The sequence below is a fragment of the Aythya ferina genome (genome assembly GCF_964211825.1).
Source record: "Aythya ferina genome assembly, chromosome: 3".
NCBI lineage: Eukaryota > Metazoa > Chordata > Aves > Anseriformes > Anatidae > Aythya > Aythya ferina.
Window position 1 is genome coordinate 37,518,290 of NC_140298.1, and position 23,368 is coordinate 37,541,657.

Consider the following 23,368-nt stretch of genomic DNA (forward strand, 5'->3'; position numbering starts at 1 on the left):
GGTTTGGTTGTCCTAAGAAAACATTGTGGAGAATTGTCTTTTTTTTTTTTTTTTCTCTCTCTTTTTTTTTTTTTTTTTTTCTCTTTGATATTTTTTCCGTGTCTCTTGGAAGCCTATTATAAGAAAGTTGCAGGGAAAAAAAAATTAATGCTGTTTATTTAAATGTAGGTGAATATTCCTACTTCTCTCTATAACTTTAAAAAAAAACAAACTGGCATGTATGTTAATAGTTCTGTAAAGCTCTTCAGGAAGAATAACCATCACCACGTAGACCAAGAGCAGGTGCAAGTTAGACTGCCTGTTGTTATCCTGTGCTCTCACCACTGTGGCAAACAAATGTGATGAATTACCTGCTGTCCACAGATCTCAGTATTGCTTAGGAATTGGCTTGAAAGGATAGGTGGACTTTGCTCCAAGTTATTTATCTGGGCTTTTTTGCATTTTGTTAGTAAATCACAAAATACACTGGGATGTTGAGGCCTGAGTATTTTGTTGTAACCATTTGCTTAGAAAAGAGTATGACTCTCACCTGCTTGAAATCTGTGTTGCAGGCATTGGCTCGATCACTTTAAAAAGATGATAGACTAGAAAATCAGCCTGAGCTTGAGACCAACCCAAATCATGAGTTTCACAGAACTGCCTGATTTTCAGCAGAAAATGGTGAGCGTTGAACAACAGAATTGCTCAGTTCTGGCTATGCTGTTAGAAATGTAAGCTTGGATGCCAAGAAATGGTGCATTTACACAGTGACAGCTGATGTACATTTGATTTTAAGCACTTCTATTGGCATACAGGAGAAAATAAAGGTTTATAAAAGCTGTATTAAACCTCTGTTCAGCAGAACAAAGCTCAGCTATTGATGCAATGTATTAAGTTTTGGGTGGGAGGTTGGGTCTTTTGGGTATATAAATTGCAGTGTCAGGGCTTTGCTAGCTAGATGCTAGCCATCCAGCTGTGTCCTAAACATAAGGGGAAAAAACACTGAAGCTCACTAACCTGAGATGTGTAGGTGTGCTAGATAAAAGGAGGGTGTTCGGACACCCTGAGAAAGTAGTGTCTGGCAGCACTAGCTGAGGACAGTGTTAGCTGTTAGTGATTGCAACCTTTAAAAGAGAACTTTATGTTCACTTGATGTGAACAGGTAGTTCCTGTTCTCTATTTCAGTGATTTATTTATTTTTTTTCCCCCACCCCTTAGTTGGTGAAGGCTGTGACATGCTGAGCTGGTCTCTGTCAAAGTGCCCTGAAGACTAGTGGGATGCTGTAAAAGGGAGGCAACATACACACCCCCATTACCTCGTCACTGCCACCCTGGCATCCCATCTGGAAAACAAGGTGATGATAGCCCACTTACATTATTCCAAAGAGTCACTGTTGTTTGAAAAACTCAGCAGTAGTTACCAGAGGGGTTAAGCACCAACAGCTTCCATACAGTCCATCAGCATTTAAGTGCATGTTTGAAAGTGACAGTTTTAATGTGTTTGTTCTACAGCATGATGGTTACTGTGCTGGCAGAAATGGTAATTTCTGCAAGGAAAAGGATCAGAGTGTTCAGCAGCAGCATTGCAACACGGGACTGGGTGAAGCAGCTTGGCCTGGGGACAGCCATATTCATGGATGCGCCAGGACTGCCAGAATACGATGGCCACAAAAACTGCAGTGGGATACTGCAGCAGTTCAGCCCCTGAAATCCAAGACCACGTCTCTAGGCAAGTACTTGTTTTGACAAATTATTGTTATTGCTGTTTTTCACAGTAGCATTATGACAGGCATCTTCAGCTCCTAGGTAGACATACACTTTTGAAATTGAAGCAGAAGTACAAGTAATAAGAAAGGTTCTAGAAGTGTGGTCTACAGGGTGTTAATACTCCGTATGAGGAAAACTGGCAAACTCTAAAAAAAAAAAAAAAAAAAAAAAAAAAAGCTGGACAGTACAGGCCCTTGTCAGCTTACTTCTCAGGTCTCAGATATGGGCAACCTTAGATTGTTCTTTTGTTCTGTAAAGATCAATGCAAACCTTTATTTTCTATAAATAATTTAATAAATACTTTTGTTTTACAATGATACAACAAATGACAAATTCATAGCAAATGAGTCACAAAGAATTTAGGATCAGTATACTTTAATAAGGTATCAGTGTCAAAATACATTTCCTTATCAAGTTAAAGTTCCCATACAGTTATAATATTGTCAATAAGAATTCAGCAATATAGATTATGAAATAATTATGATAAAAAGTATGATTAATATTAAGACATGGAATATTTTTCAGAGTGTTTTAGTAAACTGTTAGGGTATAACATTTTTAATGCTGAAACTACACAAGTAAGAAACAGAAAAGAGCAGTATTCAAGTGTCTTTAATCCTTGAAGCCTTTAAGTCCTTGCCACTGAAGGTTTGTCAAATCTGGCTTGTCAATTTTCATTACTTTTTGATGCTTAAAATATGTTGTTTTTTTTTTTTTTTTCCCACATAGAAATAAGATCACTTTAGGAGTAGCTTATTTTTGGTAATAAACTCTTGAAAGATCTAGCTGCAATAGGGGCTATATCTTTTTTTTTTTTTTTTAATGTTATGTACCAATAATAATAACAACAAAAGATATGCTTTTCTAAGAGTGCACAGTGTGTATGATTAAGACTCACTTAACACAGCGATCTCCGAAGTGCTCAATGAACCCAAGGCTCCCTCTCTGCAAGCTTCAGTGCATGATAGAAAGCAAATTTATAAAACACATTATTTTTAGACTTCCAGTTCCACTGAAGCCTATCTTTGTTCTAAGTTTCTGGGCCAGATTTTTTACCTGTTGTACATTGCCACTGTTCCATTTTTTTCAGCAAAGCTACAATGATCTATACCAGTGGAGGAAACAAGATGGACATACTCCAATACATTACCCTGGTTTGTATGCATTTCAGAGTCAGAACTGCTCACCTGCCTTTTATTAGCTTAATATTTTTGCTGTTTAAGTACACTCTAATTTCAACCTTAGCCTTTGAAAGCATTCAAAGCCTTACTTTTTAAAATATGTGCATGACAATAAATGATAGTTGAAGTTCTGAAAATGTCTGGCTGAATTTAATGACATTTCAGATCTTGACTAATATAAGGTAAATTAAAATGAGAGAGACCTGTCCGCCAGTAATTCATCTCACTACACAATCCTTAATTATTTTTGTCTACTTATAACTGAGTTAGCCTAATATACTGGGAAATACTACTTTTAGTTTTAATGATTCAATATTGGAATTATATTGCTAGCTAGCATATAACATGAAAAAGGCTAGCATTATTCAGAGATGTTAGTACTGGCCATTGGTGAGATTCCTGAAGTGTCAGCAACATCCTAAGAAATACTACTAGTTCTAGCAGAAACAGCTCTTATAGTTGTTGTGTCCTAGATACAGCAAAAGTACCAAGAGATGATTAACAACTGACCCAGAGAGTTATTATAATAATAAAAAAATCTGTTTTGTGTAAAAATAGAGAGAACAACAAAGCACAAAACAAGAAATCCCAACACAAACAACAATCCTCCACTGGGGTAAATCTGTAGGACTCCCTTGTCTGTAGAGCTAAGCCAGGTTAAGTCAGCTGAGAATGTGGCTTGCTTCTGAGGAAAAAAGCTTACAACGTGCAACCTTCACAGATACCCACAAACATTGTAGTTCACCATTCACATTTCTTTCAACAAAGTGTATAAAAATGAAGGGAAGGGGAGGGAGTCAGAAGGCTGGGAATTTTTTCTTTAGTATGCTTTCCCAAAAGTTATTAAAGTTACAATACAATAAATGCTGGAAAACAGAAAGACTCAAAGGATATCAATTTGGCAGATCAACAAAAAACTGTGGTTGGAGATCAAATTTGTTTCATTCGTCTTTGGCAATAAAAATAAATCTTTGCAGTACTGCAGCCAAAGTATCACAAGATGAGGCATTTATACCACAGCTTTTTACTAGCATGAAAATTGAAGAAAATCTGAGAGTATAAATTACAGGTAATGAGATAAGGGGAGGGTAATCAAACTCTCTAAACAACACATTAATTGCAATAGAGAAAATACAGTAGATGTATTTCTTTAACATGAATAATAAAGTGAGTAACTTCAAAAGGCCACTATTTGGTAATGTGGACAGGTTCAATATCTAAGTAAAATCCTGTAAAAGTGTATTGGTATTAGAAATTGTCTACTTGCAAAAATATATTTAAAAACTGAAGCTGTTTTGAACAGTATAGGCCAAGGAATATTGCAGGATCGCTCAGGTTGCCTGGTCCAGGGCTCTGAGCAGTTCACTGCCCTGCAGAAGCGTGGAACTGCCCAAAACAGGGACGTTAACCTCACAGTCATATCTTGTCAACTCAGGCAACAAATATGGTTCAAAGGAGGGTCCCAGCAGACGACTTGTCACACCTGAAAGAGAGTAAAGTGAGTCATGGCACTGAGACCAGAGACAGAGAATGAGAGAGCGAGAACTTCTTTCCTCTCCTCCCTCTTCTGTTTATATTAGTTACAATTTAATTTTCTACTTATGTCAGTGTGCCTCAGAACACCACCAGTTACAGTTTTTAGAGCAAACCTATGCCTCTCAGCCATAACAGCTTACAAGCATGAAGTTTTCCACCCCTATTCCCAATTTAGATTGCTCTGAGGAAAATGATACTGGTGCAAGTGAGGAAAGCTATAGTAAACAACAGTTTCTAAATTGACACCTGCACTCCCTCTACATAAACCTCCCTTCATTACTGATTGTCATTTGTAGAAGGCATATGTTAGACTGTAACCTAATTCAAGCATCAATGCTGCACTGCAGTTGTTTAGTATAGTTTAATCAATTCCATCACAAGGCAACAATACGTAAGAGGATGGCTAGACCACCAAGGCACAAAGGCGTTAAGTTCAATTGAAATGAAGAGCAAAACTATTTTTTCCCTCATATATCACAAATGTAAACGTTAACGTTTCATACTAAACAACACTTAACTTTGCATTTTGTGAAACAAAATTGTGGTTCTCAGTTTATCGTCCTCTGTTAAAGTTTTTACTTCATGTAATCAGCTATTTCCAATTGCTGTATTTGAAGTCTCTTACCTGATACTTTATGAGTTGGCTGGGCAGGATAGTCCTGATAATGGGAACTGTAAAACTGAGGGGGAAACGCTCCTGCTTTCAAATTCTCACCAGGACTGCCACAGGTGGGTTGCTGTTGCTGCTGTTGTTGCTGTTGCTGCTGTTGCAGTTGATTCATTGGTTGGCTCAGGCCTCTCGAGTTACAGACAAACTCATCTAATTTACATAGAAGGAAAAAGAGAAGTTAAATTAAGCTATTGTAATAGTTACAGTAGCTAATACTAATTCAAAGCAAAGCAATCATCAGCGTGATGATCACACAGTGTAGACATCCCTACATATTGTAGCAAAGCATGTCCAAAACCAGTGCTATCTCTGGGAGTAGTATTGTACTCAAGACAGTCAAATAAATGCGCACAATATTGCAGAGAGGAAGTATCAGTTCTATCTCTGAGATGTCTGCACATTACATCAGCATTAGCTAAACCCACCTCCATTAAATTGATCCCTATTGCCTCCAAAGCAAGGGCATGAACATATAGGAAACAATCTACTTGGTAGCTATCAACTGTACCATAAATCATTTAGCTCTTACTGATACAAACTGATCTCTAATTTTAGCTTACTGATTTTTTGACAGTGCTTATTAACATTTCCTTTTGAAAGAGTTTTTATTTCTATTCAAATTTTCTTAACATTTTGTTTCAGCACTTAACATTGCAAAATCAATTTCTTTTCTCTTACCAGTAAGAACACTTGTGCTGAGAGACTTCTTTTCTGAAACCAAGGAACAATTTTCCCCTTTGAGAAATTTCATTCTCTTCCACATTAAGTGAGATGGGTTAGTGACAGATGGATCTCCCTACAATTTGGAGAAAAACAAAACATGATCACACTGATGATCTTGGTATGTTCATAGTTTTGAAGTGGATGCATTTTCTCATAATTACCCCACTCAGTTGTTGCAATGCTTGTTCTTCATAATCCAGTTGTCGCTTCAGTTTCAAACTATTAGACAGAGCAATTCTTGCTGGGTTTATATCTATGCCTCGTTGCCCAAAAGCATCCAGTGGCCTGTTGAGAAAGGATCTTTGGGTGAGCAGGGAGGCAAATCTAAACAACCTAGTTCCATTTAAGCTGCCTTTGATGCATGACGCTGGACATCACGTGTTTTTGTTTCCTTTTGTCAGTCATCCTACAAGCTTTGGAAACATTTGACTTTTGGGATCAAAGACTAATGAAAGATTAGCATAAACAGCCTCTAGAAATCTCCAGACAGGCATAAAAATACTGTGGAAAAGAGTCATGAGATTTTTTTAAGTTTAGGATTTTGAGAGCCATGCCTATCCCCTTGCTTTGCATAGTAACACACAAGTTGCTGTTTGGAGACAAACCTTCTGTTTCCAAGTGTATGTTCAGATGCTGACATTTCTGCCCGCAACAAGAAAAACCCTGAAAGCAAACTGCAGGTAAACTGCAGGTAAACTGCACAACTCCGTATTTTAAAAGGACTGTGCCTATTTTATGCACTTCTTGACTGTTTCTCATGGCAAGCTTTGAAAACCCACACTCTGCTTGCTACCCAAGAGCTACAGACAAAATGATAGGAAACTGCCAGGACCGTGACTTCTGAGCTACACCTCATCCCATACTGTTTGTGTGTACCAGAAAGTAACAGAGATGAGGAAGAGCTGGAGAGAAAAACAAACAAACAAACACAAAAAAGTTATTCTAAATTTTAGTTGTAGTACCTATACATGCCAGCAATAAGTGTACTGTCATCCCTGTCTCTCCTTTGTCTTCTGTTGTGTGAAAAACATGTGCAAAATCAGAAAGTAAAGCAGGCTTGGCAAAATTACTTTGCGTAATTTTTACTTGACAACTATGAAACACAGTCACACGTCTTTACAAGCAACAGAAAGATAGCCCGCTTGTGCTTCTACTTGACTGACTGCCACTGGGAGAGGACCACAACAATTTCCCCAGAATTGCAATCTGATGCCTTTCAAAACAAGTTATTTCAGCGGAACTGAGGAAAAGAATTTTTCAAGATTACGACCTCCCTCCCCCAGATATTTCCTGAGTAAAAGACAATTATAATACAGAAGCTCTTACCTTTTTTTATATACGGGCATGCCGGGAGAATGTATTGGGGGCCCTGAGGGTGAACTTGATAAGGTTCCTGAGTATTTATCCATGAGTCTCCATTTAGCTGGAACATATTCTAATGGGGGATCAGGTGGCCATTGGGTGTTTGGTCTTCCTCCCATCGAAGACAGGGGAGTGCTGGCTTGGTCGTGGTATGGTGGCAGCGATGACCTACTCATATTGTTGAAGAACACAGATGACAGTGACCCATGACCAGGGTTAATGTTTTTATTTGATAGCTGTGGGCAATATTTCTCTGGGAGGAACTGATTCTGTGAAGCAGAAGCAAGGGGTTGGAAGATAGTACTCATGCTACTTAGACTCTGCTGGGTATTTTGTGCACTTTCAGAGAGAGGACGTTCTTCTTGGCATATCGGGCTGAGCTGGAAATCTTCTCCATCCATAGGAATGTAAGGAGCCAAGGTTTCAAGGTCCAGTTCATTGAAGTCAGTCTGCAAAAAAATGAAATAAGTAAGTTTATAAAGAACCTAAAAGTTAATAACAGTTGTGCTGATGTGATGTGAAACGCTACTAGGGAGACTGTAAAGCTAGAAAGTCACTGTATGCTGAATTTATGTAAATGAAACTCACCTGCTCCTATTTATAGAAATGTCTTGTTTCTTTCAATGGCATAAATGTTGTACTCGTTTTGAACTGAACAGAGTTAATTTTCTTCTTAGTAGCTCACACAGTGTTATGTTTTTGGACTTGTGAGCAAAACAGTGTTGATACACCATTGTTTTAGCTACTGCTGAGTAGTGCATACAGAATGAAGGCCTTCTCCGTTTTTCACCCTGCACACCCCCAAGGAGGAGGCTGGGGGTGCACAACAAGTTGTGAGGGGACACAGGCAGGACATCTGCCTCCAACTGCCCACAGGGATATTCCATACCACACGACACTGTGCTCAGAAATAAAAGTTGGGGGAAAGAAGGAGGGGTAGGGAGACATTCAGAGTTATGATGTTTGTCTTCCCAAGAAACCACTACACATGATAGAGCCCCGCTTTCCTGGAAATGGCTGAATAGTTGCCTGCCAATAGGAAGTAGTGAATAAATTCCTTATTTTTGCTTTGCTTGCACATGCAGCTTTTGCTTTTGTTTATTAAGCTGTCTTTATCTCAACCCATGAATTTTCACATTTTTACCCTTCCAATTAATTCTCTCCCCCATCCCACTGTGGGGGAGAGAGCAAGTGGCGGTGAGCAACTTTGCTGCCTCTTAGGGTTAACTCAAACATTTCTCATTTTGAGGTTTTGCAGGAATTAGTCTATTTATGTTTTGTTCTAGAAAGGATGTTTACTTGCTGTTCATCAGGCCAGATTAAAAAAATATGCTGCTGCTTGTATTTCTTATCCAGTCTACAGAAACTTCCAAATTCTGAAGCTCTCTGCTGCTTCTTTCTTAGCAGTGCCACCACAGTGATACCCTAAGGCACTTACTCCATACAGTTAGGGACAGTAATATACACCACAGCTTTTGAAAGTGTATGACCGTGTTAATGTTGTGCATCAAAGTTTTGGTGTACGTGTGCAAATGCAATTTGCATGTTATGTCACTGTTACCTGCACATACAGCATGCATCTCTACTACCTCCTAGCATAGGACTGATTTTCATGGATTTGGAAGAGATATTAGTTCCTTACCTGGGAGTTGCACTGATTTTTTGATTCTGTGTCCATGGCAAAGAGTTTTTCAATCACCTCAATCTTCAGATCTTCATCCACAGAACTGTAATAATCTCCTGGGCTGCTTGGCTGCACAGAAATGAGAATTTGCTATAAGCAGCAAGACAACCACAGTGCTGCCTTAGCATCATGCAGCTTATACTGTGCTAGTCAGATAAACAGATCTTTGCTATGAAGAGAAAATAGCAAGATTGCATATGTACTGTCATCAAAACCTATCACATCCTTTTCTCCAACATGAGATTACTTGTCACTACAAAATTTGAGAGACATAACCAATTAGCAGAGGCACCCAATACAGGAACCTAGCTGTCTTTGGAAACTCAGACCAGTAACATGGTAGGTACACTAATAAATGATTTTGTCAAGAAAGGAAATGCTTTGCACCACCTCAATGATTTCATTTAAACTGGACATTATCTAGTAAAGATCTGGCTAAGAGTGGCTCCTGCTCTTGAGGGCAATGCCCTGAAAGTACATTCATTATTTCAGTGATGAACTGCATGGAGCTACTCTGTTGGGTAAATTTTCTCTGGAGCCTGTGTTGGATAAGGTTTCTGGATGAAGACTGTAGCTTCTAGTGAACAAACAGAAAGAGGGTTGGTCTATGGGAGATTGTGCTAGTGGCCAGACCATTTTACATTGGCATTTCATTTAAGGCTAATTCCATGAATGGTGGTTGCAAGTTCATCTACCAGTTGGTTTATAGACTATCATAATTACTGACTGAGCTGGGACAAAATGAGGATTAAAATACAAAGGCATGATATAGTTCCCATTTGATACTTTTGCTATTGATCCTTAAGGTATACACAGTACAGTAGGGATATAGTTATGCTGGGTCTGATTACAAGCATTGAGACAGGACTGCTAATATGAAAACATCACCTGCATATATTGATGGACCTACACAGAAAACACCGCTTTCACATTTTTTTAAAGCTTTTCTTACCGTGGAACAGCTACTGTTGCTGCTTGCACTTGGAGTACTGCTGCCAGGTGCAATCTGAGGCATGGTAAAGGATGGTATCGTCAGTGTTTCACCTTGAGCAGCATGGCTTTTCACTTCCACTGGCCAGGGTTTATTTGGTGTCAAAACAGTGCTGGTAAAGGCAGGGGCTTCCTCAAACTTCTGTGTCCCTGGATAGAGTTGTAACAATATTAATGGATGCCTTTAGCTCGCGTGCCCTGTTATGATATAACTACAGTTATTCATTAAAAGTGAACCCTGCTCCTAGTTGCCATAACAATAAGTTGGCAAAGACTTACTGTATCTTGTTTAGTCAGCAAGAAAAACCTGATTCTGCTCTCATTCACAGAAATTTTCTACTGATATGAGCACACAGGCTCTTATGACTGTTACTCCTAATTTCTACACAGCAAACAGAACTTGTCTATTAAGTTCTTAAATGTAGGCTCATACATGGTTCTTTGTTACACAAAAATTATTTGCACAAATACTAACCAAAATCCAGGGAAATAATGGCATCTCCAGGTGTTGGTGCCAGCTGCGCAAGTTCCTCTGGTTCTTCCTTTAGCTTAGTAAACAAGAAATCACTCTTCTCTGTCCCGGGGATCCCGTTCTCGAAGGCAGTGCTCATCGTGAGCAGGTGAGGCTTGAAGAGCGATTCCGTTTGGTCCATAGAGAACACTATATCATTCTTCTCAATTTCACTAGAAAAAAAAAAGATTTAAGGCATTTTGCTCTGTAAAGGAAAAAGATGTGGTAACACAGGTATTACAGACTCTCTAAAGATCAGCTGTAAGAGCATTTTGGTGGCTCTCGGTGGAATGCCAGGCTCTTGACAGGCGAGGCACGGTTCCAGCGTTGCTGAGCACCACAATCTCAGATGACGCAGAGAGTGTGGTCAGGACTTCTGTGGGAATACTCGGGGCTTTGTTGCTCTGTTTTTTCAAGGGATGTAGTCCAGGCTATAATGACCCAGACTCAAATAAGTATTTCCTATTTTGGCCTCATCTAGGGCCAAAAATACTTGGGTTTTGTCAGACAAAGACTATTCTGTGGTCCTGATTTTTGAGGAGGAAAATGGCTTTTCCTAGCAACACAAGTTACAATTACTACTGAATTTTATCTCTCTTGTCACTGTACTAGAAAAATAAAACATATTTAGTCATTGTGTTGCAAAACAAAATCTTTACTGCAGGCTTTATTCTCTGGTCTACTAGCAGAGCAGTTGCTCTGTAGAAGAGACTATAGTGTATTTCAACAGCTTGTATGGGAACAGTGATGCCATATTCTTCATGAACGTCTAACATCAGTAAACAAGCTTGAACAAACATGACTAAACTGATTTAAGCATAGAACCAATGGATAAATAGACCCTTCAGAAACACCTGATTAATGCATTTCTTCCAGCAGATGGATTTAAGTGTGTTGTTTTTGTTGTTGTTCTGCACAACTTACCTCAGCACATAGTTGACACAGATGATGCACTGAGGCTGTAGGTTGCGCGTGTTGTAAATGACAGTCCCTTGAGTCTCCAGCCATACGTATCCACCATGCTTGGCAAGCATACGGTACTGGCCAGTCACCACTTGACCTTTTGTGCACACTGAGAAATGAGAGCAGAGAAATAAAAATAATGTTGCAGCACGAATTAGAATGCACTATATGTAACAGTAATTTAAATAAACCTGTTTCTGAGTTTTCATTACACAAAACCACACAAAAACATTTGTAAGTAAGGATGCTTAATTTCTGGCAAATTCAGCCATTTTTGATATAAAAGGGGCTGTTAAGCTGATGTTCCCACTCAAGGTGCATGGCATTTGAGTTCTTTGGATGGACTGAGTATTCAAATCAAGGTGTGGGACTTTTTGATTTCAATATAAGATCCTAGTTGCTCCCCAAATAAACCCCACTGCATATTTCTTTAAAGTCCCTTTTCTAGTACAATTGCTCTCAATTTAGGTTCCCAAATGGATCTGTACAAAAGGAAATTTATTTAGGAAGCTATTCAATAGTCTCCTTATTTAGGTGATGGATATTCCCAAGAATCAGATGATTTAAAAGCAATCTCCACAGAAAGTTACTGTCATGATTTCATTTCATACCAATCTCTTTTCCATGCCTTAGAGTAAGGATCTGGAGATAACAACACAATGAAAGCGAAGATATCACCAGAACAACAGTGGTCTTAAGTGACTGAAGAAGTAATATCACTTAAAAAGGCATCGTTAAGAAAGGTAAATGGGTTTAAAGTTTCATGTAGATGTCTGAAAGGTTGAGGATCCCCCAGGTATTTTGTAATACTTGGGGAGAATGAGATTTCAGTATGGAGCTCTGGACTTCTGAGACGTGTAGTTTTATGATGTGCTGCCAGGTGCAAACCCCTTCCTAAAAGCAAGGGATATTATCATGCAATTTATAGTCATCAGTTGGGGAAAATATTGCTGATTGAAAGTGGTAAAATTAGGGCTGAGTGTTGGAGTATGCAGGCAGTACAAACAAGAGGTTGTATTTGTAAGCAGACATAGTCGCGCTGAGTGGCAAAATGGGAACTGGCACAACAAAACCTTTGAACACTTTGGCAATCTTTCCTTTTAAACAGCTTTTATGCATTAAGACAGTACGCCATCAAACTAATGCCCTAAAAATAAAGCAAATTGGCTCAGGAAGGCTGGAACTTGATTCTGCAGTCTTTATACAGAAAAATTCCTTGTGAATGTGGCCATTAACAGAAACTATTTATTGTCAGTCTCTCCTACATTGCCACCACACAAATGTACAATGCAGGCCTTGGAAACACAACTGGTTTGCAGATAATTGTTACTGTGTTTATCTTTCTATCTCTGAAGTTTGTTTGTTTGTTTTCTTCCTAGGAGTATCTAATCATCCTTTATTTAATTTATTTAGACAAAGTAGAACATTACCTTTATTGATTAAATACTTCTGGTGGAACAAAATCAAAAGCCTTTCATTTCAAAGTGTTTTAGTGACTGAACTGTTCTGCTCTGCTTGTGAAACATAATTACACTGCTTCCTAATCATCAGCTCATCAATAAGAGTCACAGTGTAGGCGCCTGCTACATTACAAAGAAGCTTTTTACTGCTTTAATCTTTTTTATTAATATTATTCAAAGCATGTCATGTTCTGATATAATAAAGTACAGCAGAATCCCTCCTTGGGGTAATCTCATAAATTACTAATACACTTGTAACTGCTGACTTTGTTATCAATGCTGCATTAAAGGTTCTGGCTTTGGAGTGGATTTCTCTTTCTTTCTTTCTCTTTTTCTCTCTCTCTCTCTCTCTTTCTCTCTCTCTCTCTCTTTCATATACATTTATATACTTACATACATACATTCTTGTGTCTTTACAGAATTAGTATCATCTCAATGAAACATGCTCACATTAGATACCTTATATTGGGGAAGAGAAGGGGGGAGGCAGAGATGAATTTAATTTAATATAAAGTTTGCTTTTTTAATTGCTGAGAAATGTTTAAGAAATATGATTCACTTGGAAGGCTTATTGAACTTCTGCTTGTACTACCAAGTGACATGCCCCAGATGGTGACAACAGCTCCCCAACAAGGTCAACAGCAAAATTCCCATTGGCTTTAACAGCAACACGACCCAACCCTACTAGAAGGGTTTATTGACTATTAATCCCTGAATGGAAAATATAGCTCTACAGTCAATCACTTGTGTAGATTTATGTAACAAAACAGAGATTTTCACCTTGCTTGCATAATATGTGAAAAACTGGGTATGCTAACTGCTGCCAAATGCTTTCTAATCTTTCTTTTGATGATGACTAATTAAGACTTTCATATTCTATATGCAACTATATTTCCAACTCAGAACACAGACTACTGTGCCTTGCTTGAATGCAAGGTTAGTATTGAAAAAGTTTGGCACTGAAAACTAAAATCACAGTATAGTAAAACTGCACAGAGCTTGATTTTCCACTAAATTGGAAGGAAGGGAAAGAGTTCTATCTCACAGACTCATTTGAGGTTTTTCTCCCTCTCTCTTCCATCTTCAGACTCCTATCTCCTACGTATCTTTACAATACTAAGCGGTTGGCACTATCAGAATTGATGCCTATATTGTTGTATGAATATATACTCTATATAAAATAATTCTAATAAAGTGCTAGTTTAATAAATACAGGAGTATTGAACACAAATACCATATTTGGTTCTGCACTCTGACTTGTGTCTCTATGTAAGCCAGGAGGTGCATACTTCCATGTGTAAATGAACATGGCCATGAAGAACCAGTAAGCTGTGTGCCTGCTTGGTTGCCCTGTGCACTAAACAACATCTCAGTAATAATGGCACACATTAAGAAACCTAGGGGTTTCCTACTCAGAGGGCTTATGTGCTTGCTGAAGGCACAGCTTGCTAAGAACCCTGACTGTCCCAGAAGATAGAGGAAGCATTTCTCTTAGAAGGACTAAAAGCATTTAAAAGCATTTATTGGTTAATCACAGCATGGAGTGTGGTCCAGTGCTTCCAACAGTAGAGATCATCCATGTTGATCCTGTACAGTATCATATACACTGTGGAAGAGTTCAATCCTAAGTATTTACTATCTGTGTAGTGCACTGTGCTTTGAGCACTTTTGCTAGTTAACTCACCACTCTACACCTTCCTTTGGCTTCATTCAACATCTCAGTCAGTCCATGCCCAACAGCAACTATCCGTAGGACTTGTGCCTTTTCTATCGGCACAAAGGGAATCTAGGTGTAATCTTGTGCCCTCCATGAGATGAATCCAATTGCTACAGGGAGGAGAAGCCTCCATCAATGCCTGGATAAGACGGTTAGCAGAAGCTCTCCAGAAATCCTTACATGGACTAGTCTTGATTCAATGGTCCTATCTAATTAATTAAATAGGGATAAACCAACATGAGCTCTCTCTCCTGCTACCAAAAAGATTGCCAATTCTCATTTCATTCCTTCTCTGGCATTATCCCATTCTTAGAAATGAAACTCAGCAATTCAAAACCAACTGTACAGCATAGCCACCGATTTTTCACAGGATGACTCTTGATAGCTCAGCATAGGCTATGCACATCTTATCTATGAATATCACTAATTCCTTTTCACTGTTAAAACCATGAACACACTTTCAAAGAAACAATTTTAAAAGATATATTCCCAGACATCCCTCTGTAAGGATGGTGTTGTGCTTCTTTTTTTTTTTTTTTTTTTTTTAAAGCAGTTCTGGAAACAGAATGATTCATAACAACACTGTTCTACAGCACACAACTTTAATCACTGCCAAACATTCTTTCAAATAACATTCAACTCAAAGCTATCCTGAATCCTTGCCATTGCAGCTAACACATATTCCCTTTTCCCCCTAAGGTCAGACAGCTATTCTTTACTGCTACTTTTCTCTGAGATGTACAGAAATACTTTCTCTGTAAGTATATTTGGTGGGTAATTCCCCACAGACATGATCTAAGTCATGGACTTTCCTGAGCCACAGAGACCTTGATCATAGTTAACTACATGTGGTTTCTGTTGTTGTTGGTTTTCTTTTCTTTTTTTTTTTTTTTTTAAACTCATGTGCTTCAGTCTAGCAGCTTTGCCTTGTTTTTATAAAAATAGCAGCAGCAGTTTTAGTGACTTTTTGCTGAGTACTCTCCCATGCACTACTAGTTCAGTGGCTGTAACAGCCAGAGGTGGGAAGCATTGTGTGTACAGTGGGCACCACGCTGTCTCCAGTATAAGTGCCACTTTTAAGGACAGAGACTGAAGACTTGAATTGAATAATTTTAAGACACTTTATGTGCAAGAGAGAAAGTGTAATTGTGTGGCTGGCTTGCTGAATAGAGGGAACAGACCTTGGCTTTGATCCCTGCTCCCAAAATGATTCAGGTATTTTATATTAAGAACAGCTAAGAGTGGCACTTTACAAAGGCATAAGAATAACAAGAAGAAACTGTTCCTAGAAGTATATGTTATCTGTACAATGACTATCCCTTTTAGAAAATCTTCTTGCACACCTGTTTTGGGTGGGGAAGGTAGTTTTTATTTGGTAGCAGAAGAAAGACATTAAAAAATATGCTGCATTAAGCTCTTCCTATTGCCCTTTACAACTGCCCTTATTGCTGAGCCCAATGGTAGACTAATACCAGTAAACGCACTCATGCACTTCATTATCACTAGAATGGTAAAACCAAGCTAGTATTGCCTAACCCATCTTTTCAACTTTTCAGCTGATCTATGCATTATCCCTTAGAAAAAGATCCTCTTTTAGCTATAATCCAAATTTATTTTTAAGTATGGCAAAAATCAGTCCCTGTGGAAAGAGCAAGAGCAGTTTTCAGGGAGACAAACATAGTAACATGTAAGCTTTCTTGCAGAGTGTAAATTCTTTTCTCAGAGAATACACACACAAATACCCATCCTCACAATTTATTGAGGTATCTATGTGCAAACTGTGACCAAAAAAATAAGAACATGACTTACAGTTCTGATGACTCTTGGTCATATTCTCCGAGTCCAAGGCATGGTAGAACTCGTACGCTGAACGGCCCAGCAGCTCCTCTGGGTGGTATCCAATCAGTTCTGTTATTCTAGGGTAAGAAAAAACAAACATTTAAAACTCCTATCACCTGACAGCACTTCACAGGTCTCAGTTCTAGTTCCTAAACTAAAAGAATTAAAACCACAATGTGAGAAATCCTGAACTTCCAAAGTCATTAGGATATGTAGAGAATTTCCAAGCATGTTCTTAAACATTTCCATGTTCAAAATAGGTTGTCTTTTGCTCCTACTGCAAAAAAAAAAAAAAAATATTCCTACAGTAGTGATGTGTTGCAAATTTTCCCAGGCCTATTGCACAGCATCTCTTACAGAAGCTCACAATAGGGAAACCATTACTAGCAAAGTTCTCAAGCTGTCCACTACATACAGAAACTCCCACTATATCATCCAAAAATAAACGTGTGCAAGGTAGTAGTAGTTGGCACGATCAGTTTTGAAAGTTTATGTAAGTTTTTAAAATATACTCGTGTTAACTCACTACTTTGGGTATTACATTTAATAAAATAATAAAGCAAGGTGAGAAATTAAGGGCTTTAAAAAAAATCAAATCAGCTCTTCTACTTAGTGTTTCTCAATTGTATGAGAACTTTACCATGTGGATTAGGTTACTTGGGTGACTAATCCACAAACTAAGTAGGATTTTACACAAAGAAAGCTATGGTCTGAAAAACTAGACTTTTTTCAGAGCTTTTCTGAGTACTCAGGCAAGGCAGGATTTGTCACAAGTTTCTGAATAAATGAAAATAGGTCATCAAACTGTGCAGATGATTTTGTCTAATGAGGGGGTGGAGGAAAAGGGTTGTTTTCTCCTAAATTAAATTTGAATAAAATCCATCACATGCAACTTTGCAGAAAAAACAGTTAGTAAAAATTAACGTTCTATATGCATTCAAAAGCAAAGATACCATCATCTGGAATAATAAGGAAAAGAGTTACTGTTTTTCAAGTCAGTAGCAACTCTTAGATGCCTTTTCCTAGCTTTGGAAGTGCAATAACAGCCCGGAATGTTGCCCAGCAGTATCTCAAAGCAACTACAAACGGATTGCTACGCTGCCATAAGCCTTAAAAAGCCAGGAAGTTTGGAGAGGGATGGTCACGTCTTAGAGCACATCACTGCTGCGAATGGTAAGAGCTGAGCTTTATGCTTTACAACTAAACTCCCTTGGTAGGGTTTATCTGCCTCTACAGCTCTTTGATTAGTGGTGTTACCGCACTGCTACTTCTAAGATGCACACCCCCGGTTTGGGTTTGGGGTTTTGTGTACTTGTTGGAAGGACAGTTGTGGCCCAGCCCTCCAGACAAAAGCATGCCTTCACAAGACAGACATGTAAATACTGCAAAACAAACAGAACAAGAGCATGGCAGGGATCTGGATCCCCCTCGAGCAAGGAAGACGAATAAGATGTAGCTGCGTTGTGTAGGGTTTGAAAGCCAAGGTGTTGAGTCAGCTTTTCCCTCGCCTCCACAGACGCGTGTAGCTCATACCCCCAGGACACCTTGGTTTGTCACGCTGATAACTGCTCTCTGTCCTGATCTCCACGGAATGAACCTGAGTTTGCAATGGCTCTGCTAAGCAAAGACTGTAGTTGATTTTACTGAATTCCCCCAGAAGATTTAGTCTTCTGTTTATGTTTACAGCTTTATTTACGCTTACAGCTAGACCAACAAAGGGGAAATTCTTGAATCAGATTTCAAAGAGTTGCTTTTTTTGGACTGTCTTCACTGACAAGTTTCTGATCTTTTAAATTGCAACACAGTCAAATCTATAACTTTTCTCCGAAACCACAATGCTTTTTCTTTTCAATAAAAGCAGAAGTTCTCATAACAAGTGAGTCACAAGAGCTGAACGTCAGGAGAAAACACTGAATACAGAAGGAGCCCTAACAAAATAAAGGCTCCCGAAGTACATTTGCTGCTTGCCTTTGTGCAGTTGGTGTCATACATTGGTGTAAGTGGCCAGAGGCTTTTGCCAGGACCAGTGTAAACATGCAACCTTCAAAAACAGCAAATCTGGCTTTTGGTTCGCATCATATCATAAAGCCATCAAGATTAGCTTGGAGCTCAGCACAAGGGGAAGGCTTTTAAAGTGCAGGATTTAATCTTAATCCCGTCACTTGGAGCTCAAAGACAAGTGGGGATTGCATGTGGAGAATGAAAAGGAAATAAAAGAATTGGGAAAGAAAAGAAAAAAAAAAAAAAAGGAAGCATCATGTACCAAGGAACACCAATGCAAATCCCAAACCACACCACAACCATAATGGGTGTCAACAATGGAACTGAGATAGCGAGCAGAAACCATGCCTTACAGCAAGCTGAGGGACTCTTAACTCTCTTCATATATGGATTGCAATCTGCGTGCCAAAATTGTCTATTCCAATCCTGTAATTCTCCTCTCAAATTATTCATTACTGATCAGGTCATAACAAGTATCCTTACTATAAAATTACCCTTCGTGTCATTCCATGGCACAGAAAGACTCATAGTGTAATCCTGCTGTGATTATGTCAAATTTAATTACATTGAATTTGGTCTCGGATTAAAGTTAGCAAGTGGTATGCAGGTTTTTACCTCAACCAAGTAAAATGTATACAAAAAGAAAAAATTAAGATACCTACAAACCCCAAGATACTGACCAAACTCTAAACCCAGGCCAGGTAACAGTGAAATACCAGTCAAGAGTAATAGTTTTAGAATAGTTACTTAAAAAAAATAAAAGGCTTATCAGCCCCTCTGCCCTAGCTAATTGATCTGTTAATGTGCTACCACTACTCAGCTTCATTACATTTCTCTTTAAACACTCTTAGGAAGAAAATACTTATTTTTCTCTTATTTTTTCCCGTCTCTGTCACCTCTGTCCTCTTCCTCTCCAGGACATTTGTGGAAGACTGGCTGCAGCTAACAGCCTGAACAGGCTGAAGCACAGCAAGTGGTTTAGCAGCCACTCCGCTGATGTTGCCTGAGCATGGCTTTGGCTCTGGCCATTTTAGAGCATCCTCCGAGCTCTGCAAGCAGTCCACAAGAGCCTCTCTGAGAGATAAAATACCAAATGAACACACAGAGCAGTAAGTGGAAAGGAAAAAGCGTCATACGGAGGAGCTATGAGAAGCACCAAGCTAAAAAAGTCACAGAAATTTATATGCCCCATGGGACCAACGGGTCATTTACAAAACCTGAGTCCAAAGCACAAGACTTCTACTTTTGCTTAGGCACCAGACAGAAAATTGCTCTTTGTGCAAGCTGTGGAATGACAAAATAGGAAAACAAACTGCATGGTGGGTTTGGATGGCTCTCCTGTCATGCTAGGCTTTGTGTTTTCTCTGCATGTGAAAAAGCTGCACTGTTGCTAATTAGGAGGAGAATACTAATTTCTGTTGGAGAAGACGAGTGGGTTGAGAGGCCATTTATTCTCCTGCTAACCCACCCTTCCCTGAAAGCACAAAGACCTTTGGGGGAACCTTCATTTTGCCAAACTGGCACTTCAGTTTTCTGAGTTAACCCTGTCACCATGATGCAGCAGGGTCAAAATCTCAGAGCACACATGGAAGGGATGGGCAGTAGCCCTCCAGTGCAGGTCTGTCTCAGCTACTGCTATTTAAATGCTTTTTGAGCACTATTTCAGTTTCTTTTAATGCATCCATTTCTTGGATGTGGAGTAAAGGGAAACTTTTGTGCTTAAGGTACACACAACAGAGGAACAGAATATCTGAATCCTACACCTAGGTGAATGCAACTTTGGCCTTCTTTAGCTCTGAGACACGGCAAAACATAAATAAAGCTCACTTCTTCAAAGGCTATGTCTCCTAAGAGATGAGCTATTTCAGGTGTTTTTATTATTTTTTTTTTTAATTGGGCTTTGCTGCTTTTCTGTCTCTTTACAGGAGCACAAAGGTTTTTATTGTATACTATTACTTGAGTTAAAATAGTATGGTGAGAGCTAACAGCACTGAGAAGTCAGGCTCTTTGTGAAAGCCTACTGTAATGTTTACTGCTCATAAAAAATAGCTGGGTGTGTATTTGTCAGCCCTTGTGTGGACTCTGTGTGTGAGGGTGTGTATCCCTTAACAAAGCCTTTCTGTATTCAAACTGTTACCAAGTTATTGAAGTTAAATTGGTCTTGCCGGGAACAAACAAACAAACAAAGTTATACTAAAAAAAAAAACATAATAAAAAAGCCCAAACAGCCATTGCCTCTGGGGTAAAGCTGGACAAGCACTGCGGTACAGCACTGGAGACATGTTCATGACTTCTTCCACTCTAACCCAAGCCCAAAAAATGCACAAGCCTGGGACCCCCTGGCTGCTCCTCAGAGGCAGAGCTGCTCTGCTGGGGGGCATCTGCCCTGCTGGGCAAAAAGTCTAGATGGGTGCATCAGGAACTGCAACAGGACTCTGTCTCCTACTCACTTGGTCTATCTGAACCTAAATATATTTATTAACAAAATAATAATTTTAACTAATTTAATAATTCATTTTAACAGATTGCTCCTGTTCTATGTGATATTTATGAAAACAAACAAACAAATCCAGTAACAACAAAAAGCCACCACCAGAGTCAGTTTTGCCAAATGCAAATCTTTGGTTTCAGCTATCACCACTCCCCTCTCCCTGCAGCATCTGCCCCCTGAGCAGGGCTGGAGGAGGGACAGGAAGTCCTTTCAAATGCTTATTTGCTTTCTCACCTAATTTGAAAATACTCTCCAAATATAGGTCGAATGGCAAACTGACTGAAAACCTCTTGTAAGGTCCTGTGCTTGCATATTTCTATTTTATGCAGACAGACCTGGAAATAATACAATTCAGTGTCCTCTCAGCCTGGCTCCCACATGTGCTCATATTAGAAGAAACCAGATTGGGACCAACACGACTGAACTGCACCGTCCTGCGCAGTCCTATTGTGAATCACCATCTATCCTCCATCGTTCCCTTTTCTCCTTCAGCTCTCTCATTACACAGTTCCAATCAAGAAAAAGCAAAAGAGTGTAACTAATTGGGTTTCTTGTAACCAGGAGCATGCAATTCCCCAAAGCAAGCGTGCCTTCCAAGTAATGGACACCATATGCTTTCCAGCGTGTCGGTGCCAGGGAACTGGTTGCCGGCTGCCTCCAGAGTCACGGCCTGCACTGCCAGCCCTCTCCCACTGCACAGGGCAGCTTTGCTTCCTTGGCCTTCTCTCCTTTCCTCTCGGGCAGGTCCCCCACAGCCATCAGGGGCAGAGTGCTCCTGCTCCACTCCACAACACCCCAAAGAGGCAGCAGGGATGAAGGTGGAAAGGCAACGCCACCCTCAATGCCACGTTAACTGCTCTGCTTTCCAAGCCCCAGTCCCCTCCAAGATACAGTGCATGGGTTTCCTTTGTACCTCAGGGCACCTGATGTAGTTTTGGGGTTTTCTGCCAAATGCAGATAGTTTTCACTTTCGTTTTGTGGATTTTTCCTACACAGAAACATGCTGCAGTTATTTACATCTACCCATCACCCCAGTGCCACCAAAGTAACAGAACTCCTCTCACGCAAAGACTTTGCCTTTTTCTGACACCCTCACCAGAGACTGTCCCTGACACAGAGCCTCGTGCAGCCGAACGAAGGCCTCACTTGGATTGTTGGATTGTGCCACTGATCAGCATTTCCGCGTTACAGCTAAAATAATCTTTCCTGTAAACCACTTAGCCAAGATAAGTGGAGCAAGGGAATGTTTTTAAGTCGATCTCCAGGAATGGCTGAAGCAGGCATTTAACAAGACAAGAATTTGAATTATGGACCAACTTTTTAATATTTATGTCTTAAAAAAGCTGTCTTTACAGGCTTATCGCCTCGCTAAAGTTGTTTCAGGAATACAAATGCCGCCCACCTAGCCACAGGCAAGTCACAGACCACGTATGTAGGTGTATATATGTGTTATATGGGAGGGCAAAATATATGGGTTGGTCTCCTATATTTCAAATGAGCAAAGGCCAGCCTTATCCAACTTCATGTCTCATCTGTCACTGTGCCCTCCTGAGGAGAAGCCAAAATAATCAAGGCACTTTATATTAGCCATCCAGTTTTCGTTACAAACTGTTGAAAGGTAGTCAGCGTGTTGCTCTGCCACATATAAACACTATGAGGTTTCCTAAGGAGATGACAGATGTGACCCTAATGTTCTGCCCAGACAAATTTCAGCTTCATGCAGCTATCTTTTGTAGGCACACTGATGGTGGATGCTTCCCTGAGGAAGGTCCAGCACAGCCACCATTTATTACAATACTTCCCCAGAAATCTTGGAGTTTCCTGAGTGGTGGAAGCAGCCCTGCGAGCATATCTGCTCACACCAGACGAACTGCAAAACTCAGACTGTGACAGAAGCCTGCTTGAGGAGGCATGCTGCCCTCAAGGATATCATCCCTGAGCTCAGAAGACACAGCCTCTTACAGAGAAATGATCTGTCAGCCCTGCCGTGTCGCTGCAGGAAGGCTGGAGCACACAGAGAGAGGTTTAGGCATCTGACTGGCACATGCTGCTTTTCCTCCCCCGCTCCTCAGCCTGGATTTACATTCCTGGCATAAACTGCTCCTTCAATACCATTTGTCTAGCAGCACTGAATTTGATAAGAACAGCTGAGTGTTTTGCATTTTTATGTGGCTACTGATGTGTCGCCTGTTGGAGAGGAACCAACATTCCTCTGGGAGAGAAGAGAGAGCCAGGAGGATCAGCTGGGAAGGACCTGAAAGGTGCGTGAAGTTTATTTGCTTCTCTGGCCTTTTTACAACTTTATCATACTCTCAGTAAAACATGAATGAAACATTCAAGGAAAACTACATAGTAGAAGACATGCTGTTTTGCTGCCTGGTTTTAAAGAGAAATCTCTCAAATTCCTTGTGGGTTGAATCATCCAGAGGAGGCTGTTGCATTTCTCTGCCATATGAAAAGTATTCCCTGTAAATCCACTCCCGCTATTTAAGAC

The 23,368-nt window shown here is 39.7% G+C and overlaps 1 protein-coding gene and 2 long non-coding RNA genes across 8 annotated transcripts in view; 2 read left to right on the top strand and 1 right to left on the bottom strand.

The window, feature by feature from the left end:
* The window catches only part of LOC311434615, a 40,310-nt gene extending 37,361 nt beyond the window's left edge, over window positions 1-2,949 (top strand). For 2 of the 3 annotated variants that reach the window (XR_014691600.1, XR_014691601.1), the window contains 2 exons: window positions 552-660; window positions 1,492-2,949. This is a non-coding gene — a long non-coding RNA (uncharacterized lncRNA). The remainder of the gene's footprint in view (window positions 1-551; window positions 661-1,491) is intronic. The other variant, XR_014691602.1, reaches the window with a different exon arrangement.
* EPAS1 (endothelial PAS domain protein 1) overlaps window positions 2,105-23,368 on the bottom strand; it is a 118,633-nt gene continuing 97,369 nt past the window's right edge. For all 4 annotated transcript variants that reach the window (XM_084514877.1, XM_084514876.1, XM_084514875.1 and 1 more), the window contains 10 exons: window positions 16,353-16,459; window positions 11,328-11,475; window positions 10,368-10,576; window positions 9,855-10,042; window positions 8,861-8,971; window positions 7,183-7,667; window positions 6,018-6,141; window positions 5,812-5,929; window positions 5,089-5,283; window positions 2,105-4,410 (listed from right to left, as the gene is read on the bottom strand). In XM_084514877.1, the coding sequence (XP_084371003.1) occupies window positions 4,259-4,410; window positions 5,089-5,283; window positions 5,812-5,929; window positions 6,018-6,141; window positions 7,183-7,667; window positions 8,861-8,971; window positions 9,855-10,042; window positions 10,368-10,576; window positions 11,328-11,475; window positions 16,353-16,459 (1,837 nt within the window). In that variant the 3' untranslated portion in view covers window positions 2,105-4,258. The remainder of the gene's footprint in view (window positions 4,411-5,088; window positions 5,284-5,811; window positions 5,930-6,017; window positions 6,142-7,182; window positions 7,668-8,860; window positions 8,972-9,854; window positions 10,043-10,367; window positions 10,577-11,327; window positions 11,476-16,352; window positions 16,460-23,368) is intronic.
* On the top strand, window positions 7,565-20,443 carry LOC311434616. Its single transcript, XR_014691603.1, has 3 exons — window positions 7,565-7,686; window positions 12,000-12,109; window positions 19,301-20,443. It is a non-coding gene; the product is annotated as an uncharacterized lncRNA (long non-coding RNA).